This window comes from Pneumocystis murina (genome assembly GCF_000349005.2).
Source record: "Pneumocystis murina B123 chromosome Unknown supercont1.5, whole genome shotgun sequence".
NCBI lineage: Eukaryota > Fungi > Ascomycota > Pneumocystomycetes > Pneumocystales > Pneumocystaceae > Pneumocystis > Pneumocystis murina.
The window spans coordinates 73,069-100,597 of record NW_017802363.1 but is presented as its reverse complement, the minus strand read 5'-3'; the positions used below and the strand labels follow the sequence as shown (position 1 = coordinate 100,597).

Sequence of the window (27,529 nt, the reverse complement as noted above, 5' to 3'; positions counted from 1 at the left end):
AATATTAAAATAATTATTTCTAATTTATATGTTTGAATTATGTTGTTAAATATATTCAATATATATTTAAGATCAAAAATGTTAATGGTTAAATGTTATTATTTAACAGAAAATTGAATATTCGCTCAAATAATAAGCATACATCCGAAACCTAAAAAAATTGCAATTAATTGAGCAAATACTATAAAAAATCTATTATTTTTATCATTTAGCAGTTCGGGAACAATTCCTATAGTTCCTACATAAAGAAATGTTCCTAAATATTAAATAAAAAATGTGTATTAATTAAAACTTTTTACCTATTACAAAAGATAAAACAAGATCGTTTAAAACAATAGAAGTATTAAAAAGATATGTTTTAGTATTAAAAAAATTTGTTGAAAATTTATTTATTAGAATCCCTATAAATGTTCCTAGAAAGGCGCCAGTAGCTGTTATAAATTGGCAGCTTAATGCTTTATATTTTGTAAATCCAGAATGCAAAATAACAGCGAAATCTCCTAATTCATGTGGAATTTCATGAAAGAAAATAGCCATTGTTGTTGTCATCCCAGTTATAGGAGAAACATAAAATGATGTAGATAAAGCTAAACCATCGGTAAAGTTATGAAAAAAATCTGCTATAAAATTGAGATAACCAGATAATGCTGGTTTTAAAACCTTTGCAGAAGATATTGAAGAATCTCTTTTTTTTTCATCGTTAACTACAATCCTCTTTTTAATATCATTTGTATTATCCGATTTTAAAGATATAGAAGTAGATACTGCTATAGGCTTATCATGTTTTTTATCTTCACCATCTTTTATATATTTTTCATTATGGTCATGATTAGAATCATGTTTTATAAACAATCGCAAAGTTTTATCTATTAACATAAAACAAACAAAACCCATAAGAATAAAAAAGCTAAGAACAATATTTTTCTGATTGTCAAAAAATGTTATATCGAAATCCCTGTTAGTTTTTTTATCTAAAAATACTTTGGGAAGAAGATGTAAGAAAATATCTCCAAAAAAGCCACCAATTGCAAATGCAACTAAAATATCCAAAAGAGATTTATTTATATTATTTGGAATAAGCATCAAAACAAAGTTGGGAGGACCTGAGATGTAAAAAGTGGCCAATATTGAATTAATAGTCGGTGAAAATGGGAAAAAGGTCTGGAGTAATTTACCTTTTTTTTTTTCGTATATATTAAAATAGATTGGGTTATGAGATTTTTTGTCTATATTTAGACATTCCTAAAATTTTTAAATATTTTCCCAATATTAAATTAGATATAAAAAATACCATTATATGATCTTCAAACTTGTATACTAAATCTTTAAGAGATTCTAATTTATTATCTTTATTGTACGACGGACATTTTTTTGAATCTGAACATAAATGCTGGCAAAATTCGCTTTTATTGCCTTCTGGTTCGTCAGGCTCTTGGTCTTTTCTATAATTTACAAAATTCCTAAAATATTAATACGTTTCTATACTGTTGAGAAATCTTACTTTAATTGTAAAAATACTGCCAATTGTTGACATGATCTAAAAATATTTGAAATATTTTGCATAGTATATGTATAACAATCATAACCTAGATGAAGATATGGAATTCTTGATTCCTGACATTCAGATAAAAATGGACAATTGCCAAAACCCTTAAAAATCAGATTTCAATATAAAAATAAGAAATAATACTGCTGAAAGAAACCCAAATTTTCCTGAAGAAATATCATTTATTAAAAGTTCTATAGTTTCATTCAATGAAATTTCAGAGAACGGATCTTTTTCTTTAGGATTTCTTGGCATTTCCCTTTTAGACCAATCGTGTCTTGATGCTTTCACATTGTCACAAGAAAATATTAATATTAAAATAGAAAATGTAAAAATATATCTAATCCAAAATGTTTTATCCTTCATATTAAATATTTAAATTTTATAAAGGTTATTGGTAAATCGGAAAAAAATTTAAAAAAAGTTTTTAATTAATTCCATATTCATTTTTTGAATATCTTGGAATAAATAGATTCTTTTTTATATTTTTATATTAATTTTTTAATCTTATTTTAACCTTTTTATGATAACATAATTAATTGGTTTTTTAATATTTTAATTTTTTTAAGATTTATTATAAAGTGTTATTTTTAACTTATTTTTGGAGAAATATTTAATGTTTTTTCATTTAAAAGGATATTAAAATTATATTTGTAAAATATTTGAATTTTTTGTTTTTTTTAAAAAAAAGGGAATGTATTTCTAGATTTTTTATATCTAAGATATATTTGTATCTAAATTAGCACAAATGATAGTATAACTTATATATTCACGACAATTTTTAATAGATGATTAAAAAAATAAATAAGAAGAAGATGGCTAAAGGCTATTTTATAATTAAAAGTAAATTGATAAAATATTATATAAGATATTAATTAAAATATTTATAAAAGAAAACGATATTAATGAAAAATAAAGTATTGAAAGGTTTGAAATAATAGAAAAAGGAATTTCCGTGTAAATATAACTTATCTTAAATAACATCATATATTATTTCAGTTTTAAATATTAAAGATAGTCCTAAGAAAAACATTAATATAAAAATAAAAAAAAATAATATATACCAAACAAAATAATCATACAACTTTTATGAGCGTAATAGAATTCCTGTATTCTTCCATTTATTATAAACTGAGATTTCCTAAATATATTGAGCATCTCCAGATGAATCTTTTCTTGGTGCTTTTTTTGTAAAAATCGAACTATCTCTAGAAAATTTATCTTCCGATGCTAAAGAACTAGGAATTGAAATGGTTCGAGAATGAGCCGAATGTATAGATTGAGAAGATCGATGTGCTTCTAGCTTTAATGGAGATGTATTAGAACAAGTTCCAATAGTTTTCAACGATGATGATGATAAATTAATTGGTATTGTTTTGTATAAAGACTTATTTTGAAATTTCAATGGTCGAATTGCGTCAACTAGAGATGATGAAAAAGTATATATAAATGACTTTGACTTTGTATTTTTTGAAGTCCTTGAAGTTGAATAAATATGAATATCTTCTGTAGATGTTCCCATGCTAGAATATGAATTCCTCCTATTTTAAAGACTATAAATAGAGATGTTTAAATAGGAGATAAACTAACCTTTTTATCTTATTGTAAAAGGTGTTATTGTCAATAGACAATTTTCGCGACGGAAATTTAGAATTTTTTAACGTCTTTAACTTTTTAGGGGAAACTAAGTCTTGTATAACATGAGAATCAATCTCTATACACTGAGATTTATTTGGTAATACGTTGCTGCGTAATAGGAATCGAAAAGATTTTTTCAAATTAAAATCCATTGATTTTGAATGTTTATTTTTATGGAAACTTAAACTCTTCGAACTGACATGTGGTATTTTTTTTAAAACATTATGTTTCTTTCTGGATGCAAACTTAAGAGAATTTATAGTAGATGCTCTCTCTAAAATATCGTTATCTCTACAACGCGTTAATGATATTACTAAATCAGAATCTATCCCAGCTGTATTCGTGAAAAAATGATCTTGATTATCCACAAGAAATATCAGAACTTTTTGCGAAAGGAAATAATCTTTAGGTGACATATCATGTTCAGGATGTGAAAGAATACCAGGTTGAAAAATAGATGAAAGATTGGACACTGTCATCAAATTTTCTTTGGATTTTGAAGCAAAAACAGCTAATAAATCTAATATATATAACAATAATTGTCTATTTATAGGCGGAAGTGACGCAATAAGCCTTTTATATATCGAAATATATTCTTCTTTATTATAGGATTCATTTTCTATATAAAAATAAGATTATATTAGATTTCTTTTTTTTATACTCAGAGGTTTTCGAAATGGTTCATAAAATTTATGAGGTATAATGGGTTCTGGAAGATAGTTAAGATATCGCCTCAAAATACTTGCTGCATCATGAACTGTAAATCCATCCCATTCTAAATTTCTTCCATACTTAGGTGGAGTATCAAATATTGTTTGTAGTTCTTTACATCTTTTTGCTGATCCATTAAGACGAAATATTCCTTTAACATCTTTCGCGTTCTCCTTCAAAAATGCACCACACTTCGCTACAACAACAGGTATATGCCCATATATCATTGAATTTTCATTATTATCTACAAAAGAAATAGCTACATTTGCATATCGAAGTGATATTTGCAAAGGAACTCCAAAAATCCCTATAAAAATATATTAGATCTTCTAAAAAACTATTATTTAATAATATTTAATTAAAATTTCGTTTATTTTTTTTATTATAGATGAATAAAACATGCCTTTTGTTTTTTCTGTAACAAGCTTTTTCCACCCTTGTTTTTCTTTAAATTGTCTCCATGATAGAAAAAGTGATAGTTTTTGACTAAGTGTTATAGCTTCATTTAATTTTTGTCCTTTTTCCTGCATTTTTTAACCTTATGATATAATAAAATAATTAATCTAAAATATCGTCTTTTTTATCTTTAAATAACCGGAAAAAAGTCCAAAAAAGTTCCTTATGTTTAAACAAAAGCTATTAAATATATAAGGGCTCTTTGTATCTGTTATTATATTTTATTTTATATCTCTTATCCTATATTTTTCTCTATTATGTTGAAATAAAACATCGATAGATTTAGTTTTTCGTCAAATCTAGATCCAATATATACAAAATTAAAAGTATTTATATATAATGAATAGAAATAGTCTTTTTAAGATAAGAAAAGTTAGTATTTATTAAATATTTTTGTTTTAAATAGTTTTTAATATATAATTAATGATTTTTAATTAAAATTTAATTTGTAAAAAAAAATAAGCGGTGCGTAAAAAAGTATATTTTAGAAAAATGGAAAGTTTAAATCAGAAAGAACAAGTAAGTCTAAGGCTTTGTAAGAAATGAGGGTTTATTTTTGAAGGCGACATTACAAGGTATTTTAGAAGCTAAACAGATGAAAGATTTTATGAAGGTTGTATAAAATATATATATATATATATATTAATTAAAAAAAAATATATAGATGTATTCTAATTTAGTTAATAAATGTTTTTCAGACTGTATTAATGAATTTGTAAGTAAGTCGCTTAATTCTAAAGAGGTAGAAGAAGTATTTATGAAAATTTTGATATAATTATGATAAAAGGAAACATGTGTTATTCGATGTGCTAACAAATTCCTTAAACATAGTGAAAGAGTTGGACAAAGGTGATTAACTAGTATGTATTTTATGTTAACTGAAAAAAATGCATAGATTCACTGAGATTAATGTTCAACAAGCGAGTAAAATTGGATAATAAATAGCATTATAAATATTGAGTGAACAAATTTGTTAAAATGTAATAGTTTTTACTGTATTGTATAGTATTAAGAAAATATGTTATTATGGTCTTTCTGATGTTATTTCAACATAACTATTTTTATTAATATGAAATTTTTAAAAATGATATTTTCAGAATTACCTTGCAGGAAATTGGCCAATAGCGCCATTTAATTCGCCTGAATTTATTAATCTTTATAATTTGTTAATGTTGATGTAAAACCTTCATTCCATCCATCTCCTTGATCGCTTTTTATTAATTTAATTAAATCGCCTCTTTTAATGGATATTTCAAAATCTGAAACTGCATCATAATTATATAAAGCTTTTACATATATTTCTTTTTTTTTTGCTCGTCTTGGAACAACAGCGGGTCCTGATTTTTTTTCTGGTTTAACAAGTGTAGAAGATACACTTTCATTTGATATAAAACCCTGTGAATTCAACATTTTTACATAAGTAGTTGGAACAATTCCTTCTTGTGATCCAAGACGAGCAGTAATCCATCCAGAACCATCTATTGGTAATTAGAAATATATTTAATGTTTTTATAATTACCGTCTTTTTCCAAAACGATAATTTCGTCACCCTCTTTTACGCTAAGTTCAGTATTACTACCAGAAACTATTTTTATTTAGTAATAAATAAAATTTATATTAAAATTACCATAATTATAAAGAACTTTAGCTATTTGTTTTTCGGAAGAAGATGATAATGAAATATGAGATTGGTTCATCAACATTGTTGTTTTTAAAGGACTATGCGAGGGGATTTTTTCATGAGAAGATGATTTATCTAAATCAATATCTTATTTGTTAGTTTATTATTATTAAATCAGTAAAATACTTTTAAAAGATGGAGATAAAGATGATGATGTATTTTTTCCAAAATTTTGCGATTCTAAAACTTCTTTCGTTTTTCTTGTTTTTTTCCCTTCCTTTTTTCCTGGGCAGCTTATTGAAACTTTCATCTCGCATTTAAAATGGCAATTATAGTTACAAACTATAGATAATAAGAAACGTTTAGAAAAGAAAATAATAAAGACATTTGCATGTTAATCCTTGACGTGTTAATCCCCAAATAGTAGAATGACAACAATCGCAATTCGTAGGAATTGTAAAAGAAGAAGGTTTAAAATCATGTAATAATATATTGGTATCAATTTCTATCACTTATTAAAAAAGAAAATAAACAGGAAATGAAAACACCTCCTATAATATTAGAAATGATATTAACTTCTATTTCAAGTGTTAATCTCCGATTATCCATAAAAGCCACTTCTCTCCGTGCATCAAGAAGATTCTAAAATAATTAGTAGATTTCATTATAATATAAACAATTACATTTGTAACTTCATCTTGGCTTCCTAGATTAGGATTTTTTGAATAAACTTCTCTAAGATTTTGTAAACCATTGATTTCCCGTTTTTTTGTATCTACGTTTTCTTGTAATTGTAATAGTTTTATACGAGATCTAAGTGCTTTATTTTTTAAAAAAATTATAGAATGATCATCTGCTATCATTTGATCCTTGAATTTTATTAATTTTAGAATATTAAATAGAAATATTAAAATATACCGAGTCATGCCAAATAGAACATGGTTCAAATACAAAATCGGGTGGTTCATGCCAGGAACTCACATTATGGTGTACAAACATAGTGGAATCAAGAATTGGATCATTTTTCCCCACAAATTTAATAAGATCATTAAGATGATTTTTACATTTACTGAAAGTAGAAATTTCAAGATGGGCAGCAGTAGTCCATATGGAATTCATACTTTGAATACGTAACTCATTTATATCCTGCATACTCTGAAAAAATTAAAAATCTTTCCTATGAATAGATTTTGTTATTACATCTAAAATATCAGGAATATCTGAAAAGAAATACTTATTTTTATGTGCATTGGCCACATGAATTGCAATAATATAATTATTCTAAAACATCAATAAAAACACACATATTATTTATAGATAACCTTGGCATTATTCATATTAAGAATATTCTGTTATTGCATATAAGACTTATAAATAAAACAAATTTGAAAAGGTACCTGATTATATATTTTTTTTGCTTTTGTCTACATATCTCTTTATTAAATTATAAAAACAATATAAAAAGTAGTACCTTATTTTCTTCACTTGATTTTTCATGTTTTTGACGAGAATTTTCAACTAAATGACAATGTTCATCGTATTTTAATTTCATCTTAATATTATTAAATTTAAAAAAAAAAAAATAACCATGATTAAATACCTTTTTTAATTCCATATATATCCTTTCTCTTTCCTCTAAAAGCCTTTCTGAAAAAACAACATGCTAATATATTATTTTAATTTTAACATTAAATTCAATATAAACCTTCTTTCTTAAATCATCTGACTTAATTGCTAACGCCTTAAGTTTATCCACCACTTGTGTCTGAAGTTCTTCTGAAAATATTTGTCGTTCCTTAGCCAAATTTTCCGTATGATTTAATATATTTTCCCATGTAGTAACAGATGCACTAATATTATTTAAATTGCAATTACAACAAAGGATCCATACGATTCTAACGAACCAGGTGTCATTTTAGGATTATCTCCTACCGACAAGCTTGTAGATCTTTTCCCTTTTTTTTCATGATATTTTCTTGATAATGAAGCAAGCTTAAGAGAATATTCTTTCTCTATATCATTTTAAATACCAATTCTTTCTCCAAATCCATATACCTATAATTGACCGTTCTCTATAAAACGACTGGAGATCATCTAACCATTTTATACCATTATTTACCTATAAATATCTTTAACGTAACTCTTCTGAATTCCATCAAAAAATACCCAATTCTCGACAGGTTTGAATGCATCCTTTAAAAAAAATTAGTACAATACATATTTTCATATTTAAACTTCGACTTTCCTTTAATTCTTCCCCGAAACTTGTTCTTTGAGATTCCATATATCAAAATACTTAGCTTTAAATTTAGAAAAAAAACACTATAAAATACAATTAATTCCTATTTTAAAAAAAAACCTTTTTAATAATGTGTATTTAACATGTTATATATATTATACTTCATATAAATAAAGTAGTTTTCTTGAGATTTTTAACTTAGTTTTTTTAAGATAAACGAAGACGTTAAAAGTTTATTATAAAGTTTTTATATTTTTAAAAAAAAATAAAAATGAGTACAAATTGCTCAGAACTTTTTCCTAAAAATAGTAAGATAATCAAGAATGATATTATAACAGGAGATGTTGAAAAACTCGAAAAAAAAATGGACATTTTGAGGGTGCAAAACGAAAAAACAAATGAAAACAATAATGAAGTGAAAAATGACAATAATATTGCTTCAAACGCTTTCATTTTTACAAAAAACATTGGGGATGTTGACTCTGTTAATTATGGTTGTTTTTTTTCTTTAAAAAAGGGAAAAATTGATGAGATTTTAGAAATTAAAAAGGATAAGGAGTTATTAGAAAAAACAGAAAATTATCATGATAATTTAATTGATAATAATGTTGATATTACTGTTAAGTTGACGGATATACAAGGAGATCCTAATTCACCGCTTTATTCAGCGAAAAGATTTGAAGATCTTGCGCTGTAAGTGTTTATATATATAATAATTCCTAGTTTTATTATTATAGTCATGAAGATTTGTTAAAAGGAATCTATGCTTTGAAATTTCAGAGACCCTCTAAAATTCAAGAAAAAGCTTTGCCTTTACTTCTTAGTAATCCGTATGTTTTTTTAAGAATATAGAAATAAATATTAAAAAAATAGACCTAGAAATATGATAGGACAATCTCAATCAGGAACAGGAAAAACAGCAGCATTTTCATTGACGGTGTTATCTAGGATAGATTATAGTAGAAATGTTGTTCAGGTTGTGTTTATATTATTATAAAATAAAACTAAATTGTTAGGCTATATGTTTGTTTCCATCTAGAGAACTTGCTAGGCAAACGATGAATGTTATTTCTGAAATGGGACGGTTTACACCTGTAAAAATAGCTTTTGCTGTTAAAGATTCTTTAGTAAAGAAAGAAAAAATAGCGGCGCATGTTGTTGTTGGGACTCCTGGCACTGTATTAGATTTAATTACAAGGAGGTTAATTGATACTGAGGATATTAAAATCTTCGTTTTAGATGAGGCGGATAATATGCTTGATCAACAAAGTCTTGGGGCTCAAAGTATGAGGATTAAAAGGTTTATTCGTTGTATTTTAAATATAAAAACAATTTATTAATTTGAGATTAGTCGGTTACCAAAAACGACTCAAATTGTTCTCTTTAGTGCAACTTTTCCTGATGATGTGGTAGAATTTTCTTCAAGATTTGCACCCAATGCCAATGAGATACGGCTAAAAATAGAGGAACTCAGTTTGGATGGAATAAAACAGTTTTATATGGATTGTAGAAATGAACAGCATAAATATGATGTTTTGGTTGAGTTGTATACTTTTTTGACAATAGGACAATCTATTATATTTGTAAGAGTAAGTTTGAAAAGGTTAATTATAATAAAATTAATTCCACAGCAACGTAATCAGGCCGATATGATAGCCAAGAAAATGACGGAAAGTGGGCATGCTGTTGTGTCACTACATGGAGCTCTTGATGGTTCTCAAAGAGATTCAATAATGGATGATTTCCGTTCCGGGAAAAGTAAAGTTTTGATAACAACCAACGTAAGTGTGTTTAAACAAATATATATATATATATATATTATTATGTTATTAGGTTATAGCAAGAGGAATAGACGTTTCACAAGTGAATATGGTTGTTAACTATGATATTCCATTAGATCATATGAACAAACCAGATCCTCAAACATACCTTCATAGAATTGGTAGAACAGGAAGATTTGGACGTACTGGTGTTAGCATAAATTTTGTACATGACAAAAAAAGTTTTGAGGAAATGAATGTTATACAACAGTATTTTGGAAAATCGATGATTAAAGTTCCTACAGATGATCTGGAAGAACTTGAAAAAAGTATAATCATGCTAGTTATATTTTTAGTAACTGATTCTTTTAAGTAATTAAGGAAGCATTGAAAACTTAGATATCAAATAATTATTATATGTTTTAATTTATTTAAATAAAATGAAGTGTATATGTTTCGAAACAATGCATTTGCTTTCTATATATAAACACTAAAATTAGCAATATGGTTAATCTCTAGGTTGAATTTAGAAGCTATTACTATAATCGTATAGAAAAATATTAAAATACGTATATTCGAAATAATGGAATAAACAAGATGAAATAAATATAAAACCTTAAATTAAAATAGATCCTCGTGGAAGCACCCTTATCCTTAGAAGGGGTGGTATTATCATTGGAATCATCAGATGTAGTGTCGCTTGTATCTTCGGGATTATTATTGTAATCCTATAGAGATTAGAATTAATCTATCTATCTATATATGCCTTTCTTACTATTGGTCTAATATATCTATTTTTTGATCCTAAAGGACGAAGTCCTAGAGGTCTCCCAGCTCCATTCTTAAAGTATCTTTCAGCACCTCGGGGTACATTTGGAAGAGCAGCATGAACATTAAAAGAAAATGCATCTTTTGGACATTCGTTACCCCCTCCTCTAATTTTATATCCACCTCCATTACTAGGAAAACTTAATTTTGAATATTGTTCTTTTAGATTTAAATAATCTTGTTTTTTTGTAACTTCTTTTCCATTAACAATAACAAGTCCATAATTCGGGTTATTCTTCTCTTCTGTCCATTCATAAACAAGTCCTCCAGAAAAAACATGTATCATTTTGGATGAATAAATGTGCTCAACTTCATCAAATGGCCTTGGGACTGCTCTATTACAACCATATTCACTAAAAAATATAGGAATTGTAAAATCAAAGAAATCAACGACCCTCTGAGAATATCCACTGGTTGTAAATGAGGAAGGAGAACACCATGAATATAAATTAATGGCATAAAAATCCACACGCTCTGCCTCTTCTCCACAGTTTAAATAGAATGCTGTAGGAACACGATTATTAAGATCTGTTGCAGAATAACCTACAGGTATTTTTCTTGATGACTGCAAAGAAATATATTTCTTTAAATCTCTATAGAAGTAAATTTATTATTAAAAAAATATAGATCAAGTAACCGAACTACTGCTTTAACCCAAGGTAAGGCATTGGTTTGTTCTACTGATGCAACTACTTCATTCCCTGCGAAAAACCCTGCAACATTAGAATATTTTTTAAAAGCATCAACTGTTGCGAAAATGTTTTGAAGATATTCTTGTGTATATGAAGATTTAGTATTAAGGCTCCAGAGTGATATAAGTGCTGTATTAACATCAAGAAATAGATAAATTCCATTTTTATCCAAAATATCCATACAATAATCATGATTATCAGCATTGTCTACCTGATAAACACGAATTGAATTAATTCCCAATTCTTTCATCAAAGGGAAATCTCTTTCACATGCTTCTTTATTTGAAAGAGGATCGATAATGCCCGAACTTCCACCTGGCTGATAATCCACTCCTTTTATATAGAAACGTTCATTTGTAATACTATCAAAAAATGCATTTCCTGCAATTATTTTTTAATTATGTATATTATATATATTATTTGATTCTAAATACCTCGTATAATGATGGGATTCAGCGCATTTACTGCTATTTTTACCTTATTTAAAAGTAAGAAAATCAAAAAACCATTGAAAAAAATCATAATTATTTCTCAAAAAAAGATAAATGTTTTTGAATTGGATTTAACTATTTTTTTCTCTTAAAAAATATGTATAAATTCCTTTTTTTCTTACCTTTCCCTGTGTTGTATGCGTCTTCGAAAATAATGCAGGATTTGATCATTTAAATTTTGATTTTTATATCTTTTTATAGAATTTTTTTGGAAAAATTTGATTGGTCAATTGTGTCTTATCAAAACTAGATAAGGGTTGTCATGGTAACTGATAATTGAATTTTAAAATTAAGTTAGAAGGGTCAAAAATTAATGAAATGCTTTCTTCCCACATAATAGTGAAAGTATACGATTTTTTGTTGTATTTTTTGTGAATTTTTGAGTATCTTCAATGTAATTTTATTATTTTTTTTGTATCTTAAGTTTTCTTAATCGATATGTTGAAATATAATAATAAAATATATAAATAAATATTTAAAATAAATTGTTAATATCTTTTATTTTATTTGTGTTTAGTACCAGATGTTTATGATAAAATATTAATAAAGATGTTTTTGAAAAATTTTAGAGATTTTTTAAATTTCGAGGGTTTTTATAGTTTTCATACGAAAACAGATTTTTCTTGAAAAAATCAATATTTTGATAGAAATAGGTTAATCTAAGGAATGTCATGTATTAATCCCAAAGGTACGTATTATATGGATGCATCTTTTTTGTTTTTAAAGCTATTATTTTTGGTTTAATATTAAAATTTTTATATAGCCTTTCCTTTGGCAGATACAAGTTTAACACAGCAAATCCTAGACTTGGTACAGCAAGCATCTCATTATAAACAATTGAAAAAAGGAGCGAATGAAGCGACAAAGACATTGAATCGAGGAATTAGTGAATTTATTGTTATGGCAGCAGATACAGAGCCTATTGAGATACTTCTGCATCTTCCGTTACTTTGCGAGGATAAGGTCGTAAAAGGAATAATTAGAATCTATGTATTAATATTATTTAGAATGTACCTTATGTTTTTATATCTTCAAAAGCAGCCTTAGGGCGTGCATGTGGTGTTTCACGCCCGGTTATTTCAGCAAGTATTACGACAAATGAAGCATCTGATTTAAAACAACAAATTCAAACAATCAAAGTAAATATATAAGTTATTGTCTAATGATATACTAATGAGATTAGAATCACATTGAAAAATTACTTGTTTAATTTTTATATAAATCAGTGTTATTTTATGATCTAGTTGAATCATATGTTAGATAGTATAAATTACTGTTCTATTTTAAATAATGTGTTTAGTTCTTTAAGAATTTTTTCTAAAGTTTAAAATTATTTATAACACAAAAGTGCTTTTAGGTTTTTTCATGATAATTATTGTTCTTTAGAAATATAAAATAGAAAAAGAGCTATATTATTAGACTTCTTTTATTATCATTAGTAAGAAAAGATTTTTTATTTTTGAAATTTATCAATAGTATTAATTTTTATTTTTTGATGGTTTCTTTTTAAAGTTTATAATAATAATGAAACTTTTGATTAAATATAATAAATACATCTATTTGGAAGTTATATAATATGATCATAACTATATTCTTTTTTGATTTTTGAATTTATTAATATAATCATTTATTAATAACGTTTTTAATTACTATTTTTATCTTTAAAAAATAAACACAATATCCATTATTTTTTATGTATATATATATTTCTTGTATATTATAAAATATTAGACTTGCGTCTTTTTATATTATAAATTATAAATAAATGAATATTTTTTAACATTTTTATTATCTAGATTATTTAAATATTTTAAATATTTACTTTCTATGTCTCTATTTGGTACTAATTTACCTTTATATATTTTAAGAAAATTTATAAATATTTCTAGATTTCATATAGAATTTCTAAAATCTCTATTATTGCAATTTATTTTCAAAAGATCTTCAAATAAATATAACGTATATTAGAAAAATGATATCTTTTTATTTTTTAATACTTCATTTACATTACTATATCAAATTTCTCATCATATAAATATTTTTGTTTTTAAATTTAAATTATAGATATATAAAAATAAAATTTACTTATATAATATAGTTAAAATGATATTTTTCCATTTTATAGCACTATTTATATTTATTTTTTTTTGTATTTTTAATATTACAGTTTTGTTATAAATAAATTTATTTTCTTAATATTGTACTTTACTAATTTTTGATAAAGTATAATGTGAACAAAATAAAATAAGCAGTAATAGCCTTTCCGAATGGCTAATTCTAATTAATGGAATTTGCGTATTTAAAGACACTTGCCAATATTATTTAAGCTTACGACTATTGTTTATAATTATTTATAATGAATACTAAGAGTTATTAGATAAATCAGAGTAGAATAATAAATGTTTATTTATAAAAACATATTGTTGAATTATTTCAATTTAAAATATTAATTATTAACCAAAAAAATAGAATATCATTTACTAAAGTAGAAATTTTTGTTTATAGGTATTAATTATTTAAAATATCATTAAAATGAAAGATTTTGTATAAAAAAGTTTTTCTCATTTTTCCACAGAGAATATTTTGAATGTCTAGAAATCTTTAAGTTATATGTTCTTTTATATCTTTAAGTTTATTAATTGTATTGAGTATCTAAAATAATTTTTTTAAAAATAAAGATATTGCAAAAAATATCAATATCTTTAATATATATCCGATTTTATTTCATATCATAAATCTAGATTATAATAAAATTATCTTTATATTTAATGGTTTTTTTAACAAATTTAGTAGATTTTTATTTTCTTTAAAGTAAATTTCATATTCCTAACTAGCAATACCAAAACTAAACAGACATATTTTCTTGAAGTCTTTTTCCTAATTCTACTTTATCAAATTCTTTAATTTATACAATATCACTTATATAAATTTTAAGAACTTATTAAATATTTCTAAAATATTTATAAAAAATATAAGATTATAAAATAATTATGGGCATTCATAGATGAATAAATTATTTGATCTTTTATAATTAAGCCTTAATTCCATTTTTTTACAATAGAACCGGTGATGGACAATTTTTTAAAAATAATAATAATCTGTTATTAATATGTATGAAGTTATTTTTTTTATAATATATTTGATTTCAATTCTTTAGTTAAGCTATCTTTTTTATCTATGTTTTTTCTCAAGCTTTATATTATTAAACCAATAGTACATAGATGTTCAAACTCTATAAATATTATATTTTTTTATCTTATTTTTTTTAAAAATCAAAGTTTAATTTTTTTCTGGAAAACAAAAACTAGATTATAATAATATAACATATTCTCAACCTTAATTTATCTGATTTATATATATTTCATTAGTACTTGATATCATAATTTTTTTCTGATTTTTTTACAAATATAAAAAAGTCGATTTATAGGATAATTTAGAACTAATGTCAGCTACAGTAAAAGAAAAAAGCGAGTCTTCATCTAATTTACTACCGCTACATGTATATTTCGAACGTATTCCAAGTATTATTAATGTACCATCAACATCTATCTTTCATCTAACAAATTATGGCGCTGTTCCTATTTTTACAACTTGCACATCTAGTGCACAATTTAAAAATTTGGCTAGTTTAACTAGTCTTTTTTGTCAAGCATATGAAATGATATCACGGCTTCAACTTGGAAAACCCAAACGTGTTGTTGGTTCATATTTTTGTCTTGAAGACCCATATGTTGGCGCGGAATTAGTTCAAGTTAGTTGTACTGATGATAGAATGTTCGAACGGGAAATGGTAAATTCTATGGATGGAACTAAAGGTCCTACTGAAATTGCAAAAGTAAAGCTTCCTTTGATTGCATCTGTTGTAGGAATCAAAGGAACAATGGCATCAATAATTGATATTTCTAAAGAAATTGAAAAGGTGGCACAGATTGTAATTAAAAATTTGCATTGAAGATAACTAAATGGATTATTTTTTTCTAAGGCTTAGATATATAGTTTTTTTATCTATATATTTATAAAAAATGTATTTATTAAAATTTTAACTATATCTTAAAGCATAGATTATACAGATATTGTATGATAGTTATTTTAATGAATCTTTTGTTAATTTTCGCAGCTTAATAGTTTTGGATCCTCAGGTTTTATCTTTATAGATTGAATAAAATTTACATGGTATGAAATATATTTGAATAAATAAAAAATATTTTTATTATGAAAAAATAGAGCTTTTTTAAGATTATTTATTTAAAATACATTTAAATCTCTTTATAACTTTTAAAGTTTTGTAAAACATATTTAGTATTTTTAAACGATCTTATTACGAAAAATTAGTTGTCAAAAACATGAAATCTACAAGAAAATACAAGAATAGCATTTCAAAAAGACATAGATGATGTATTTGAAATAATAGAATACGTTCGTGTTATTTTTAAGAATTTTTTTTAGCTACAATTGAATGTTGTCTAAAAAATAACATTTTAAAGAACAAATTATGTCAAGAAACCGTCATTCTGTAACAGAAACCGAAAAGTTTGAAGATATAGACATTTGGCAGAATATTTTGAAACATTTTAAGCATTTTGAGAAGCTTCAAGGACATGAAGATTCGTTTAATTTAGAAATTAAAAAAGCACAGGAAAAAGTAGGGATAGGTGGCTATTAAAAGTAGTTAAATGATAGATTTTATAATTGATTTCCAAAAGAGACGAATTATTTTTCTGTTAAGGCTCTTAGGGATGCTTATCAGGAGGCAGTTGATGTACTGAATGAGCAACAAAGGTATAAATTTATTAATAAATATATTTAGTTGAATAAAATCTATTCTTTAGTTTACTTTTACAAATACAAGAAAATCTTGATACTCTCATTGCACATCGTCAATCAGAAGAAACGGGAAAAGTCTCAGGTGCGGTTTATATCTCTTTTTATTTTGTTAATTTTTTTCAGAGGATTTTAAAATAAAAAAGCGGCGAATTGAAGAGAATTCTTCTGATACTACTATTTCTCGAGTAAAGAAATCACGAAGGTATTGTATAAAAGGTAATTTAATAATGTTTTTTATTAATAAATTAGCCAAACAATTACTCGTGATATTTTACAAGTTGGATCTCAGGTAAATAATTTTAAAAGGTTAATAAAAAATACTTTAAGGATATTTGATATTTTATCCTACTAATTCTTATGGAGATGTTTATTTATTTTTTAAATAATTATTTTTAAGGAATATTTATATTTTCTAATCTATTTTATTATTAGATATTTATTAACCTATTATCATTTATTTATAGTATTTTACTAATGATAATGAGGTTGCTTTTCGCCAACCAAAAACAAAAAATAGTCAAGGCGATTGGATTCAATGTATTGTTACACGTGTTATTGGGGAAGGATCTAAAGTTCGATATGAGGTTCAGGATCCTGAACCAGATGAAAACCATCATCCTGGGCAGTTTGTTTGAATGGCGAAATAAGATAGAAAAACTAATATTTTTGTTATAGAATATATAAAACTGTTGCTTCAAACCTGATTTTAATTCCCAATAGTTCAGTAGGACTTCGACCTTTATCACCTGGTACACAAGTTCTTGCGAGATATCCAGAAACAACAACGTTTTATAATGCAGAAGTAATTAGTACAAAGGCAAGTATTTTTTTGTATCTGCTCTTCTTTTTTTCTTTACTAAAAAAAGAAGAGAGATGGGACTTGTAAATTACGTTTTGAAGGAGAAGTTGAAAAAGAAACAGAAGTTGAAAGGAAGCTTGTATTAGAATTAACCTAATAAGTAATATTCCTCTACACTTTATTAGGATATATATAAACTGATCATTTTTAAAACAATAACTATATTATTAACGTGACATGAATTAGACTGATATCTTTTTTTTCGATTTTTAATGAAAATCTTTCGAAAAATCGGTATGTTCCTTCACCATATTTTTTCCTGATTCAACAGGTAATAGATCATGTTCTATTTCAATACCTATTTTAACAATATTTTGGTTCTTCTCCCATAATTCTTTACGTCTTTCTAAAAATATATGGATACTCTCTGAAAGCCGGCTCAGTATTTTTTCATTAGCCTAATCTCATTTGAAAAAAAGGTGAACATATTAATATTTACCAATGGAAAGTATGGATCTTTTGCATTTTCATCTAATTCCATTTTTTAATCGTTAAATAATGATAATTCTGGATTTATTAATAAATAAGCTTCAAAAAAATTAGGATTTCACAAAAATTCTTAGATTTCAATAACAATACTTTCTTTTATCGGAAATGTTTTATAAATTCTTTTAATCTATACAAATATTTTTTAAAAAATGATTGATAATCTAAAAAAAATCTAATATTTTCTTAGATATCTAGGCATTATATTAGATTTATTTTTTTCTTTTTTAAGCCATTAAACTATACATTTTATCAAAAATACTCTATTGATATAAAATTAATTAAGTTTTTATATCCTATTTATAAAGTCCGGCAAGCTCCGAGACAACGATATATTTTTGAAGAAAAGCTTTTTTTAAAAATTGGCTGTTTAGACTATTAAATAAAGGGTTTTTATTGCATTAATTATGAATGAGATACCCATTGGTACGGTTTTTCCTTTTTTTTGGCAAGAAATTATGAAATTGACCTTAATAGTGGCAGACAATGGTACGGGATTTGTTAAAGTCGGATATGCAGGTAAAATTAAAGTATAATTTTTATATTAAAATTAAAATATATTGTTTTAGGAAGTAATTTCCCTGATTATGTTTTTCCTTCAATTGTTGGACGTCCTATACTTCGTGTAGAAGAGCAAATGATAGATACACCTATTAGAGATATTATGGTTGGGGATGAAGCAGCAGCAGTTAGAAACATGCTTCAGATTTCGTATCCTGTAATTTTTTTTTTTTATTTTATATGTAATGATGTTTTTAGATGGAAAATGGGATTATTCGTAATTGGGAAGATATGCAATATATTTGGTATATATTTATACAGCTAGTTTGTAATATTGAATAATTATGATATCCAGGGACTATACTTTTAATGAGAAGCTTAAAGTGGATACAAGGGATCGTAAGATTTTACTTACAGAACCTCCTATGAATCCACTAGCAAATAGAGAGAAAATGTGTGAAGTTATGATTGAAAAATATGATTTTTACGGTGTTTCTGTAGCTATTCAAGCAGTTCTTTCTTTATATGCGCAAGGAATATAAATTATTGTTTAATTTTTTTTTATAATGCAATATAGGTCTGACAACGGGAGTTGTTGTAGATTCTGGTGATGGAGTGACTCACATTGTTCCTGTTTATGAAAACGTAGTTCTTAATCATCTTACTCGTAGATTGGATGTTGCAGGACGTAGTGTTACACGTCAATTGATTGATTTGCTTTTGCGAAGAGGATATGCTTTTAATAGAACAGCAGATTTTGAAACTGTTAGACAAATTAAAGAAAAATTATGTTATGTTAGGTATTTTTTATCTATATTTTTACCTTATTGATTTTTATTTGTCAGTTGTGATCTTACATTAGATCATAAATTATCTCAAGAGACTAGTATTTTGGTTGAAAGTTATACTCTTCCTGATGGGCGTGTAATTAAGCTTAGCTCAGAGAGATTTGAAGCACCTGAGTGTTTATTTCAGCCTCATTTAATTGGTTTAGAGCAACCAGGAATTGCTGAATGTCTTTATAATACAATACAAAGGTTAATTATTTTTTTCAATACTTCTTTTTTAATTATGAAAATAGTGCAGATATGGATATTCGCTCTTCTCTATTTAAATCTATTGTTTTATCTGGTGGTACAAGTATGTATCCAGGTACGATTTTTTTTAAAAAAAATCAATCATTGAATAGATTTAGGTTTTCCTACTAGACTTGAAAAAGAACTTAAGCAGTTGTGGCTAACAAGAGCATTGAATGGGGATCCTTCCCGTTTTAATGTATAAAAATGATCCTATTTAATGTATAAATTGATTTTTTTTCTAGAAATTTAAAGTACGAATTGAAGATCCACCTCGTCGACGACATATGGTATTTTTGGGTGGTGCAGTGCTTGCTAATATAATAAAAGATAATGATAATATGTGGATAACCAGAAACGATTGGAGCGAGTAAAGATCTTACAATATTCTCTAATCTTATTTAATATTATTAGATATGGTACAAGAGCATTAGAGAAACTTGGACCTCGTTGAATGCATAAATTTCAATTTTCAGGTTATTATTATATTCAAATATCTTAAAATTCATTAAAAAATAAATATCAATATTTCGTTTAAAATACATATTTAAAAATAATTTATTTTAAGTAAACCTATTAAACTTACTCAAAAAAATAAATAAGGGTTTTTCTTATTCAAACATTATATCCTTTTCATTTGACTGCTTCCATTATTTATATTAGAAGCTACAAAAATCGGTTTTCCAAGTTTTTCATGCGATACTAGATTAGTTACACTAGTAAAAGGTTTAAGAGTTGATTTGCTGTTTGGGGATAAACATTGATTTGTTTTTGGCATGAAATTGGCTTTCGAAAGCGACGGTGCAAGTCTAAGGGGCTTATTATTTGGAACATTTTCTGTTGTAATTATTTTTGGTTGACGTGCATTAAGCGCGTTAACAGAAATCACTTTGATTGCACCAGGTTGTTTCTTTCGAGTTTCTTGCTGATTATCTGTCTTTTTTATTTCCGATTTTTTCTGTATCTGAGAACGTGGTGATGATGTAGCTAAAGAGGCATAAGGTGTACCTGGCTTCACACGCAACGTTATAGGCATATTAGGTTTCTTAATTAAACTTTTATTTGCTGATGTAGATGTTTGTTGTGAAGGATGTTTCTGTTGATATGGTGAAACGGTTGCCGTTTTAATTCGTGTACCCTTTGGTGTTTGCGAGGCTCTAATTACCGTACCGTTTGTAGTTACTTTTTTTGACACTTCTGGAGCACGTGCTTCTTCCCCGGGTTTTATAACACTTTTCGGTACTTTGGCTCTTATAATTACACTATTGCTACTTTTTGATGACATCATTGTATTAAGTGACGGTGAAATTCTTAAGACAGGAATTTTATTTTGAAAAGGAGGCAATCCCTGAACTTTCGTGATCCCAATTGGTTTGATCGAAACCTGAACATTTTCACTAGTCTTTATATTTGATGGTGATGACTTATTTTCTAATTTTAACGCTGCAAATTGTTTTTTCGCTTGATGAAAAATAATAGATGATGCAGCAACATTCTTTTGTGCAACTTCTTGGCATTGGGGAATATCCTAAGTACTTATCAGGAAAAAATATACTTGTAAAATTGGTGAATAATTACCTTTATATTTTTTTGATGATGTTCTCCAGATATAATGGTCATTTTTAGCCCGTTTTTTTCCTAGAAAAACGGTAGCTTTACCTCCTCTGTTTTACACTTTATTTCTGCTGGTTTATATAGTCTTCTATCTATTAATATGTTTCCTTTTTAAAAAATCATGCCAGCTGTTGTTCATCGGAGACGTGCCTGCATCGCTTACCGTTGGGGACTATGCATAGCCTATCTAGGGTTAGTATAGTACAGGTTTAGGGTAGGTCATAATATGACGAGTAAGCATATAAAAGTATGAACCAATAGTTTTTATGTATTTTTTGATGGCAAAACGGTTGGATTTTAAACAGTTATAAGGTTTTGATGAAATAATAATGGAGAATCCTGAAGGGTTAAGTATTTTATATGGTATGTCACTGGCAACGATTGAGATGAAACGGGGTCATGCAATTTGCATTAAATTTAAAAAAGGGTTAGATTCACTTTCTGGATATCTATGGAATATTGATCCATCGTCAGGGACAGTGTTTGTTTTTGACGTAATTTTTTTATATTGAAAAATGAAGAATTAATGATTTTAGACGGATCAAAAAGAATCTACTGTTATGTATGTTGTTATGTCTGATTCAATATATAGTATTACATGTAATTTATTGTTTTTATATGTTTTTATTGTGTAATTATTATTGTTAGTTTTAAATGACAAGGAACCGTTGCCTACTGATTATATGGATGCGTATATGAATCTTGAGGATGAGACTGAATAAAAATAAAGATCTAATTATATTGAATGATTTTTTATTGTTAAAGGATGAATTTGCATTTTTTGATAAGGATTGTAACATATTTTATAAGTTTGGTTTTAAGATATATCTTTTTCACAAATTTTATACTATGGTTTTATAATATGAAATATTAGAATAGTATTTTTTATTAATTATGATATCTTTTAATAATTTATTCATATTTTAACTTTTAGAAGTGATTTAAAGACTTTAAAAAATGTTTTAATACATTAAATAATATTTTTAAATATTTGATGAATAACATGGGATTTTCAAACAGTATTTTTATTCTATTTTAAAAACAGTATTGACACTAAATATTTAATTTTTTAATATTGTTTTTACATGTTTTATATATCTCAACTCATAATAAACGGTTGTCAATTGCATATTTTCTATTTATAAAGAATAATTTCATTTAGATTTATATATATACATATTAATAAATATATATAATATTCTATTAAAAGAGAAAACTTTAATTCCATATCAATTTGGATCTATTGAGAGTCTTTATATTTTTTTGATATATCTTTAACTTTTAGACAAATATATTCAAAAAAAAAGAAAGATATAAAAATAAAGTACAAAGCATAGAAACTATATGTATGGGATTTATTAGATTTTGTTGTTTTTTGTTATTCTTAACTTCGTCTGTTTTTAAGGGTTGAATTAAATCTTGCGGAGATTTTGGTCGATATTTAAACGTCTTCAAAAAAATATTAAGCTTATAAAAGTCTTTATAAACATTATTTCTTATTAAATCACGGAAATATAAGGGTTAAAGTTAAGATTCATTGCATTTTTTTTAAATCAATTATAACAATGGGTACTTCAATATCTAAATTAATGAATCGACTGTTTGGAAACAAAGAGATGCGTATTCTTATGCTCGGGTTAGATGCAGCAGGGAAAACAAGTATTTAAATGTTATATTCTATCAAGAATTATTGAAACATTGCTAGCAATTTTATATAAATTAAAATTAAATCAAACGTAAAGAGAAATGAAGTTTGACTATACTTTATAATATTGTTAAAGTGTGACAACGATTCCTACAGTAGGATTCAATGTGGAAACAGTGATTTATAAAAATGTTAAATTTAATGTTTGGGTATCTATATAATAATTAAATTTAATTATTTAATAATTGAGTTAGGATGTCGGAGGGCAAGATAAAATTAGACCGCTTTGGAGACATTACTATACTGGTAATTTTATAATATTTTTAGGATTTGATTTATGACAATTAATTATTAGGTACTCAAGGCTTAATTTTTGTTATAGACTCTGCCGATAGAGATCGGATTGATGAAGCACGTAAAGAACTTCATAGAATTATATCCGACCGAGAAATGAGGGATTCTATCTTGTTGGTATTTGCGAATAAACAAGATTTAGAAACTGGTATTTTTTTTTTTATTTATTTCTTAAAATAAATCAATATAGCAATGTCTCCAGGTGAAGTAACAGAAAAACTTCAATTAGATAAAATATATAATTTATGGTATGTTTACCCAAGGTATATATTTTTTATTACTTTTTCTATATTTTTGATTATATTAGTTGTGCAACAACAGGTGAAGGTCTTTTTGAAGGACTTGTAATATTCATTTTATTTAATCTTTTAAAATAATCGTTTTTATAGGCCTGGCTTAGCAGTAATGCAAAAGCTACATTAAAAAAATAAACATTTTGATACGCATTGTTCTTAATATTTAAACTTTGAATTATATTAAGTATTTCTTCATTATTTCTTTTTTTTCTTTAATTTTTACATTGGATCATTCATATTTTAAATCTCATGATATTTTGTTCGACATTCTTTTTCAAATAATTCTTGTGTACATTCCGGTAATTCTTCAATAACTAATCCTTTTGTTCTTTTTAACTCTTTCTTTATATTTCATACATTTTCTTACCTGGTCTACCTTCAACGATAGAAAAAGATGGAATAACTGAATGTTCTGGTAAAATCGTTCCCTCTCGAATTTCCACGCAATCTTTAATAATACAAAATTTTCCCTATTATTTAATGTCAATTCTTTCTTTTTTTTTTATTTTTTTTGTATTTTACAATTACACATTCTTTTCCTATTTTTACATAAGATCCAATGCTTGCTGCTTCAATCATTGACCCTTCTCCAATTTGAACAAAATCTCCTATTTTTATTGGATAATAATTAAATACACTCATTTCCCCTTAATTCTTGTATTTTTATTCTCTTTTATAATTACCCTTGATGCATCTTGCTAGGTGGCCGGATCACTGTTCCAACAGCAATAAAACTATATTTTCCAATTATAATAGCAATTGTATCTGAATTGCTATCAAAACGTCTTAAGTCCCCTCTAATTGTACATTCTGATTGAATAACAGTCTATATTCTTATTAATTTAGTTGATTTGTTATTTTTTTTCAATACTTTTCCTCCTAAAATTATATTCTGTGAACCAAGAATTGTAGTTCGAAGACGTGAAATTTTATTTCCTGTGTCCTTTTTTTTATGTCAATCGACGCTTTTTTAATTGATTCAGCTCACCGTTTCAATATATTCTTTAGATTTTACCATTAAGCTTTAAGATATTTGTCTTTATATATCTTATTTTAATAATTTATTTATGACTGATTTTTTTCGGCTTGAATGTGGTTTTAAAACGTATGAATGGGGTATGAACCCTTTTATTTTTGATATAAACTTGATTTATCAAGGTCAAATTGGATTTAGTTCATGTATTGCTCGATTCCTTGCATCTGCACAGCCAGAAGTGACATTACATTGTGATGAACCATATGCAGAGGTTTTTTTTAGAAAAATGCTTTTAATTTATTTAATTTTTGTTTTTTTTATTAGCTTTGGATGGGAGTTCATCCTTCTGCTCCATCTATTGTCCAATATTCTAGACAATTTCTTCAAAATCATCTTGAAATGAATCAGGTGCTTTTAACTAAATCTATTATTGATGCTTATGGACCTACGCTTCCTTTTTTATTTAAAATTCTTTCCATTAATAAAGCTTTATCTATTCAAGCACATCCAGATAAAATGTTAGCACAAATTTTGCATAATAAAGATCCTAAAAATTATCCAGGTACATTTATAAGTTTTTATAGATGGTATTATTTATTTATAGATGCAAATCATAAGCCTGAGATGGCAATTGCAATAACACCATTTGAAGCACTTTGTGGTTTTCGTCCTTTGGAAGAAATTTGTGAATTTCTTGAATCTGTTAAAGCTTTTAATGAATTAGTTGGTGATGAAGTAACATTTGATTTTATAAAACATGTTAAGATAGGACAAAATATGGAATCAAATCGATTAATATTATCTAAGCTTTTTAAAACATTTATTCAACAACCTAGAACTCATGTTGAAATTTGTGCTAAAAAATTGATTCAATTTATATTAAAAAATAAGAAAACGGAATGGGGAGATTTGATTCTTCGATTAAATGAGCAATTTCCGTCGGATATTGGACTATTTTGCGTGTTTTTATTAAACCATATTCAATTAAAACCAGGTGAAGGTCTTTTTCTTGAAGCTAATACACCTCATGCATATTTATCAGGAGGTATGAAAAGATAAAGAGAAAAAATATACAAGTTAAGAAAAAATAGAAATTGTTGAATGTATGGCATCAAGTGACAATGTTGTTAGGGTGGGATTTACACCTAAATATAAGGATGTGAATACGTTAATATCAATGCTGAGTTATAAATATGGATTAGAATCAGTAAAAAAAATGGAAGGAAAAGTATTTGAAAGATCCAAAGGCGAAGGAGATGTACGTCTATTTAAGCCTCCGATTGATGAATTTGAGGTTATGAAGATTTTTATAAAAAAGGATCAAAAACATTGGATAGAAGGATTAAAAGGACCAAGTATTATGATTTGTATACAAGGTGAAGGTGAAGTGAAAGTAAATGGAAATATATATAAAATGAATCTTGGATTTGTATATTTTGTTGGAGCATTTGTTGAAACAGAAATGATTGGTAAAAGTCAAGAATGGATAATATATCGAGCGTTTTTAGAAATTTGAATAAAAATGAATACCATTACTACTGTTTTAATTTGCTAATACGTCTTCGAAGATCAGCTGCGGTTTGTTGCATAGGATTTAATTTAATATCTTTAGCCATAGCATCTACATTATCTCCATAAAGTTCAATAAGTCTGTTTAGAAAGTTTATTTCATTTTGAGAGGGTCTTCGGTTAAATTTAATATTGTTTTTTATTTTATTTTTTAATTCTAAGACTGATTAAAATTTTTATAAAAAAAAATAAATTACCTTCAATAACTTGTGTTTTAGCTTTTGTATTTTCCATGGCTATCTCGTTTAACTCATCGTCAAAGTCATATTGTTTTTCATAAATAACTTTAATAATATTTCCTTGATCGTCTCTCAAAATTTGTGCTTCATTAGGTTTTAATTTTAATAAATTCTTTTTATTAGAAAAAAATCCATTGGATTCTTCTGCTTTTCTAGGACTTTCTTTTTCTTTATTTTGTTTTAAAACAATGCCTAATTCTCTATAGCTTTTCAAAAAAATATAAATATAAGATTTTAATAATGTATATTCGCTTACTTTTGCTCTAGTGTCTTTTCTTTTTTCCACTTTTCCGATAAAATAGGTCCAAGACAGATAGAAACTGATGAACTTTTATTTGAGGTCTTTTTTCTTTTTTTTAATTTGATTTTCTTTCTTTTTTTATGCTGTCTTGGATTAGTCATAAATAAATTTTAAGTAATTTAAGTATTTTTCAAATATTTGAATTAAAAATAGTTTATAAATAGATTTTAAATAGATTTTAATGTTTTTCTTTGTATTTTTGACAGATTTTTTTCATAAAGAGACCATAATTCTTATAAAAATGCTGTATTTTGTGTTAAATATCAAATTATATCTTTATTCTTTTTATGGAAAAAGTTAAGATTATCAATTTTAATAATCAATGTTATACTAAAATATTTTTAATGTATAATTTAAATTAAATATTTTTGATATTTTATGATAAATATATCAGATTATTCTAATAGATCATTGATAAATGAAATGTTTTATAAAGATAATAAATGAACATATTAAAATTCTGAAATATTTTGATCTTTAGCAATTATTTTTAGATTAGTTTATATAGATTCTTATCTATTTTTAAAAAAACTTAATATTTAGTTATTTTTTTCTAATTTAAAAACAATATTTGAAAAATTTATTTTGTCTCAATTGTTTTATAATATTATTGATTCTAATTAAGTGTAACTAATAAAAAAATATAAAATAGTTAACACTTTTAATATTGGTTTTAAAATTACAAATGAAATGTTAATAAACACCTTAAAATAGTATTATTCGTTCTTTTTAAAATATTTTTAAACTTTAAAGAATAATAATATATCTTCACTACATAATAGAACTAAAATTTAAAATATATAAAAA

The 27,529-nt window shown here is 25.6% G+C and overlaps 17 protein-coding genes across 17 annotated transcripts; 9 read left to right on the top strand and 8 right to left on the bottom strand.

The window, feature by feature from the left end:
* Window positions 1–31: 31 nt before the first annotated feature.
* Window positions 32–1,916, bottom strand: PNEG_00050 (hypothetical protein). Its single transcript, XM_007873713.1, has 4 exons — window positions 1,691–1,916; window positions 1,502–1,650; window positions 1,292–1,460; window positions 32–1,242 (listed from the first exon to the last, which is right to left on the bottom strand). The coding sequence occupies exons 1-4, from the start codon at window positions 1,910–1,912 to the stop codon at window positions 286–288; spliced, it is 1,497 nt and encodes a 498-aa protein (XP_007871904.1). The 5' UTR covers window positions 1,913–1,916; the 3' UTR covers window positions 32–285.
* A 560-nt stretch (window positions 1,917–2,476) lies between these two features.
* On the bottom strand, window positions 2,477–4,601 carry PNEG_00049 (hypothetical protein). Its single transcript, XM_007873712.1, has 5 exons — window positions 4,299–4,601; window positions 3,846–4,202; window positions 3,137–3,803; window positions 2,611–3,087; window positions 2,477–2,566 (listed from the first exon to the last, which is right to left on the bottom strand). Exons 1-4 carry the CDS (start codon window positions 4,423–4,425, stop codon window positions 2,688–2,690), a joined length of 1,551 nt encoding a protein of 516 aa, XP_007871903.1. The 5' UTR covers window positions 4,426–4,601; the 3' UTR covers window positions 2,477–2,566; window positions 2,611–2,687.
* A 242-nt stretch (window positions 4,602–4,843) lies between these two features.
* Window positions 4,844–5,289, top strand: PNEG_00048 (hypothetical protein; the record flags this gene model as incomplete). Its single annotated transcript, XM_007873711.1, has 5 exons — window positions 4,844–4,870; window positions 4,914–4,964; window positions 5,016–5,093; window positions 5,139–5,200; window positions 5,247–5,289. 5 exons carry the CDS (start codon window positions 4,844–4,846, stop codon window positions 5,287–5,289), a joined length of 261 nt encoding a protein of 86 aa, XP_007871902.1.
* Window positions 5,290–5,500: 211 nt separating this feature from the next.
* Window positions 5,501–8,292, bottom strand: PNEG_00047 (hypothetical protein; the record flags this gene model as incomplete). The annotated part of the gene is made up of 17 exons (XM_007873710.1): window positions 8,185–8,292; window positions 8,028–8,091; window positions 7,864–7,984; window positions 7,678–7,822; window positions 7,573–7,635; window positions 7,444–7,524; window positions 7,370–7,396; window positions 7,295–7,321; window positions 7,173–7,253; window positions 6,891–7,127; window positions 6,656–6,841; window positions 6,521–6,614; window positions 6,358–6,477; window positions 6,159–6,314; window positions 5,979–6,119; window positions 5,871–5,936; window positions 5,501–5,829 (listed from the first exon to the last, which is right to left on the bottom strand). The coding sequence occupies exons 1-17, from the start codon at window positions 8,254–8,256 to the stop codon at window positions 5,501–5,503; spliced, it is 2,010 nt and encodes a 669-aa protein (XP_007871901.1). The 5' UTR covers window positions 8,257–8,292.
* A 162-nt stretch (window positions 8,293–8,454) lies between these two features.
* Window positions 8,455–11,807, top strand: PNEG_00046 (hypothetical protein). Its single transcript, XM_007873708.1, has 9 exons — window positions 8,455–8,705; window positions 8,751–8,904; window positions 8,949–9,041; window positions 9,085–9,187; window positions 9,228–9,511; window positions 9,563–9,800; window positions 9,843–9,992; window positions 10,045–10,300; window positions 10,345–11,807. The coding sequence occupies exons 1-9, from the start codon at window positions 8,483–8,485 to the stop codon at window positions 10,368–10,370; spliced, it is 1,527 nt and encodes a 508-aa protein (XP_007871899.1). The 5' UTR covers window positions 8,455–8,482; the 3' UTR covers window positions 10,371–11,807.
* Window positions 10,424–12,013, bottom strand: PNEG_00045 (hypothetical protein; the record flags this gene model as incomplete). Its single annotated transcript, XM_007873707.1, has 4 exons — window positions 10,424–10,699; window positions 10,747–11,392; window positions 11,437–11,872; window positions 11,926–12,013. 4 exons carry the CDS (start codon window positions 12,011–12,013, stop codon window positions 10,532–10,534), a joined length of 1,338 nt encoding a protein of 445 aa, XP_007871898.1. The 3' UTR covers window positions 10,424–10,531.
* A 596-nt stretch (window positions 12,014–12,609) lies between these two features.
* On the top strand, window positions 12,610–13,192 carry PNEG_00044 (ribonucleoprotein-associated protein; the record flags this gene model as incomplete). Its single annotated transcript, XM_007873706.1, has 4 exons — window positions 12,610–12,670; window positions 12,746–12,945; window positions 12,990–13,121; window positions 13,166–13,192. Exons 1-4 carry the CDS (start codon window positions 12,649–12,651, stop codon window positions 13,190–13,192), a joined length of 381 nt encoding a protein of 126 aa, XP_007871897.1. The 5' UTR covers window positions 12,610–12,648.
* Window positions 13,193–15,265: 2,073 nt separating this feature from the next.
* On the top strand, window positions 15,266–15,934 carry PNEG_00043 (hypothetical protein; the record flags this gene model as incomplete). The annotated part of the gene is made up of 1 exon (XM_007873705.1): window positions 15,266–15,934. The coding sequence occupies exon 1, from the start codon at window positions 15,425–15,427 to the stop codon at window positions 15,932–15,934; it is 510 nt and encodes a 169-aa protein (XP_007871896.1). The 5' UTR covers window positions 15,266–15,424.
* A 540-nt stretch (window positions 15,935–16,474) lies between these two features.
* PNEG_00042 (hypothetical protein) lies at window positions 16,475–17,762 on the top strand (the record flags this gene model as incomplete). The annotated part of the gene is made up of 8 exons (XM_007873704.1): window positions 16,475–16,634; window positions 16,686–16,761; window positions 16,812–16,888; window positions 16,930–17,008; window positions 17,056–17,095; window positions 17,292–17,428; window positions 17,482–17,623; window positions 17,676–17,762. The coding sequence occupies 8 exons, from the start codon at window positions 16,475–16,477 to the stop codon at window positions 17,760–17,762; spliced, it is 798 nt and encodes a 265-aa protein (XP_007871895.1).
* On the bottom strand, window positions 17,171–18,146 carry PNEG_00041 (hypothetical protein; the record flags this gene model as incomplete). The annotated part of the gene is made up of 3 exons (XM_007873702.1): window positions 17,171–17,463; window positions 17,507–18,063; window positions 18,105–18,146. 2 exons carry the CDS (start codon window positions 18,144–18,146, stop codon window positions 17,875–17,877), a joined length of 231 nt encoding a protein of 76 aa, XP_007871893.1. The 3' UTR covers window positions 17,171–17,463; window positions 17,507–17,874.
* Window positions 18,147–18,558: 412 nt separating this feature from the next.
* Window positions 18,559–20,182, top strand: PNEG_00040 (hypothetical protein; the record flags this gene model as incomplete). Its single annotated transcript, XM_007873701.1, has 10 exons — window positions 18,559–18,670; window positions 18,721–18,869; window positions 18,911–18,957; window positions 19,008–19,141; window positions 19,230–19,452; window positions 19,498–19,689; window positions 19,734–19,804; window positions 19,848–19,927; window positions 19,974–20,098; window positions 20,143–20,182. 10 exons carry the CDS (start codon window positions 18,559–18,561, stop codon window positions 20,180–20,182), a joined length of 1,173 nt encoding a protein of 390 aa, XP_007871892.1.
* A 148-nt stretch (window positions 20,183–20,330) lies between these two features.
* Window positions 20,331–21,396, bottom strand: PNEG_00039 (hypothetical protein). Its single transcript, XM_007873700.1, has 2 exons — window positions 21,307–21,396; window positions 20,331–21,256 (listed from the first exon to the last, which is right to left on the bottom strand). Exons 1-2 carry the CDS (start codon window positions 21,346–21,348, stop codon window positions 20,351–20,353), a joined length of 948 nt encoding a protein of 315 aa, XP_007871891.1. The 5' UTR covers window positions 21,349–21,396; the 3' UTR covers window positions 20,331–20,350.
* A 275-nt stretch (window positions 21,397–21,671) lies between these two features.
* Window positions 21,672–22,064, top strand: PNEG_00038 (hypothetical protein; the record flags this gene model as incomplete). Its single annotated transcript, XM_007873699.1, has 3 exons — window positions 21,672–21,836; window positions 21,879–21,942; window positions 21,991–22,064. 3 exons carry the CDS (start codon window positions 21,672–21,674, stop codon window positions 22,062–22,064), a joined length of 303 nt encoding a protein of 100 aa, XP_007871890.1.
* Window positions 22,065–22,907: 843 nt separating this feature from the next.
* PNEG_00037 (ADP-ribosylation factor 6) lies at window positions 22,908–23,772 on the top strand (the record flags this gene model as incomplete). Its single annotated transcript, XM_007873697.2, has 8 exons — window positions 22,908–23,001; window positions 23,048–23,078; window positions 23,124–23,196; window positions 23,242–23,293; window positions 23,343–23,489; window positions 23,532–23,604; window positions 23,649–23,685; window positions 23,731–23,772. 8 exons carry the CDS (start codon window positions 22,908–22,910, stop codon window positions 23,770–23,772), a joined length of 549 nt encoding a protein of 182 aa, XP_007871888.1.
* A 105-nt stretch (window positions 23,773–23,877) lies between these two features.
* Window positions 23,878–24,655, bottom strand: PNEG_00036 (hypothetical protein; the record flags this gene model as incomplete). Its single annotated transcript, XM_007873696.1, has 6 exons — window positions 23,878–23,957; window positions 24,005–24,107; window positions 24,160–24,274; window positions 24,321–24,463; window positions 24,509–24,580; window positions 24,626–24,655. The coding sequence occupies 6 exons, from the start codon at window positions 24,653–24,655 to the stop codon at window positions 23,878–23,880; spliced, it is 543 nt and encodes a 180-aa protein (XP_007871887.1).
* Window positions 24,656–24,704: 49 nt separating this feature from the next.
* On the top strand, window positions 24,705–26,129 carry PNEG_00035 (mannose-6-phosphate isomerase, class I; the record flags this gene model as incomplete). Its single annotated transcript, XM_007873695.2, has 5 exons — window positions 24,705–24,753; window positions 24,796–24,884; window positions 24,938–25,175; window positions 25,218–25,658; window positions 25,705–26,129. The coding sequence occupies 5 exons, from the start codon at window positions 24,705–24,707 to the stop codon at window positions 26,127–26,129; spliced, it is 1,242 nt and encodes a 413-aa protein (XP_007871886.1).
* PNEG_00034 (hypothetical protein) lies at window positions 24,753–26,964 on the bottom strand. Its single transcript, XM_007873694.1, has 3 exons — window positions 26,678–26,964; window positions 26,380–26,627; window positions 24,753–26,339 (listed from the first exon to the last, which is right to left on the bottom strand). Exons 1-3 carry the CDS (start codon window positions 26,821–26,823, stop codon window positions 26,149–26,151), a joined length of 585 nt encoding a protein of 194 aa, XP_007871885.1. The 5' UTR covers window positions 26,824–26,964; the 3' UTR covers window positions 24,753–26,148.
* Between the last annotated feature and the right edge of the window lie 565 nt (window positions 26,965–27,529).

Excerpts from the sequence above, each read along its gene's own strand:
- PNEG_00046 (XM_007873708.1), top strand. The coding sequence starts at position 8,483 with ATGAGTACAAATTGCTCAGAACTTTTTCCTAAAAATAGTAAGATAATC. Across the intron at positions 8,706-8,750 it reads TGTTGACTCTGTTAATTATG|AAATTAAAAAGGATAAGGAG; the intron begins GTTGTTTTTTTT and ends ATGAGATTTTAG. Across the intron at positions 8,905-8,948 it reads AGATTTGAAGATCTTGCGCT|TCATGAAGATTTGTTAAAAG; the intron begins GTAAGTGTTTAT and ends TTATTATTATAG.
- PNEG_00034 (XM_007873694.1), bottom strand. The coding sequence starts at position 26,823 with ATGACTAATCCAAGACAGCATAAAAAAAGAAAGAAAATCAAATTAAAA. Across the intron at positions 26,628-26,677 it reads GAAAAGACACTAGAGCAAAA|CTATAGAGAATTAGGCATTG; the intron begins GTAAGCGAATAT and ends TTTTTTGAAAAG. Across the intron at positions 26,340-26,379 it reads TAAAACACAAGTTATTGAAG|AATTAAAAAATAAAATAAAA; the intron begins GTAATTTATTTT and ends AATCAGTCTTAG.
- PNEG_00049 (XM_007873712.1), bottom strand. The coding sequence starts at position 4,425 with ATGCAGGAAAAAGGACAAAAATTAAATGAAGCTATAACACTTAGTCAA. Across the intron at positions 4,203-4,298 it reads TGTTACAGAAAAAACAAAAG|GGATTTTTGGAGTTCCTTTG; the intron begins GCATGTTTTATT and ends ATATTTTTATAG. Across the intron at positions 3,088-3,136 it reads TTTTACAATAAGATAAAAAG|GAGGAATTCATATTCTAGCA; the intron begins GTTAGTTTATCT and ends TCTTTAAAATAG.
- PNEG_00039 (XM_007873700.1), bottom strand. The coding sequence starts at position 21,348 with ATGACCATTATATCTGGAGAACATCATCAAAAAAATATAAAG. Across the intron at positions 21,257-21,306 it reads ATCATCAAAAAAATATAAAG|GATATTCCCCAATGCCAAGA; the intron begins GTAATTATTCAC and ends ATAAGTACTTAG.
- PNEG_00050 (XM_007873713.1), bottom strand. The coding sequence starts at position 1,912 with ATGAAGGATAAAACATTTTGGATTAGATATATTTTTACATTTTCTATT. Across the intron at positions 1,461-1,501 it reads GCAGTATTTTTACAATTAAA|GAATTTTGTAAATTATAGAA; the intron begins GTAAGATTTCTC and ends TTAATATTTTAG. Across the intron at positions 1,243-1,291 it reads AGTTTGAAGATCATATAATG|GAATGTCTAAATATAGACAA; the intron begins GTATTTTTTATA and ends TAAAAATTTTAG.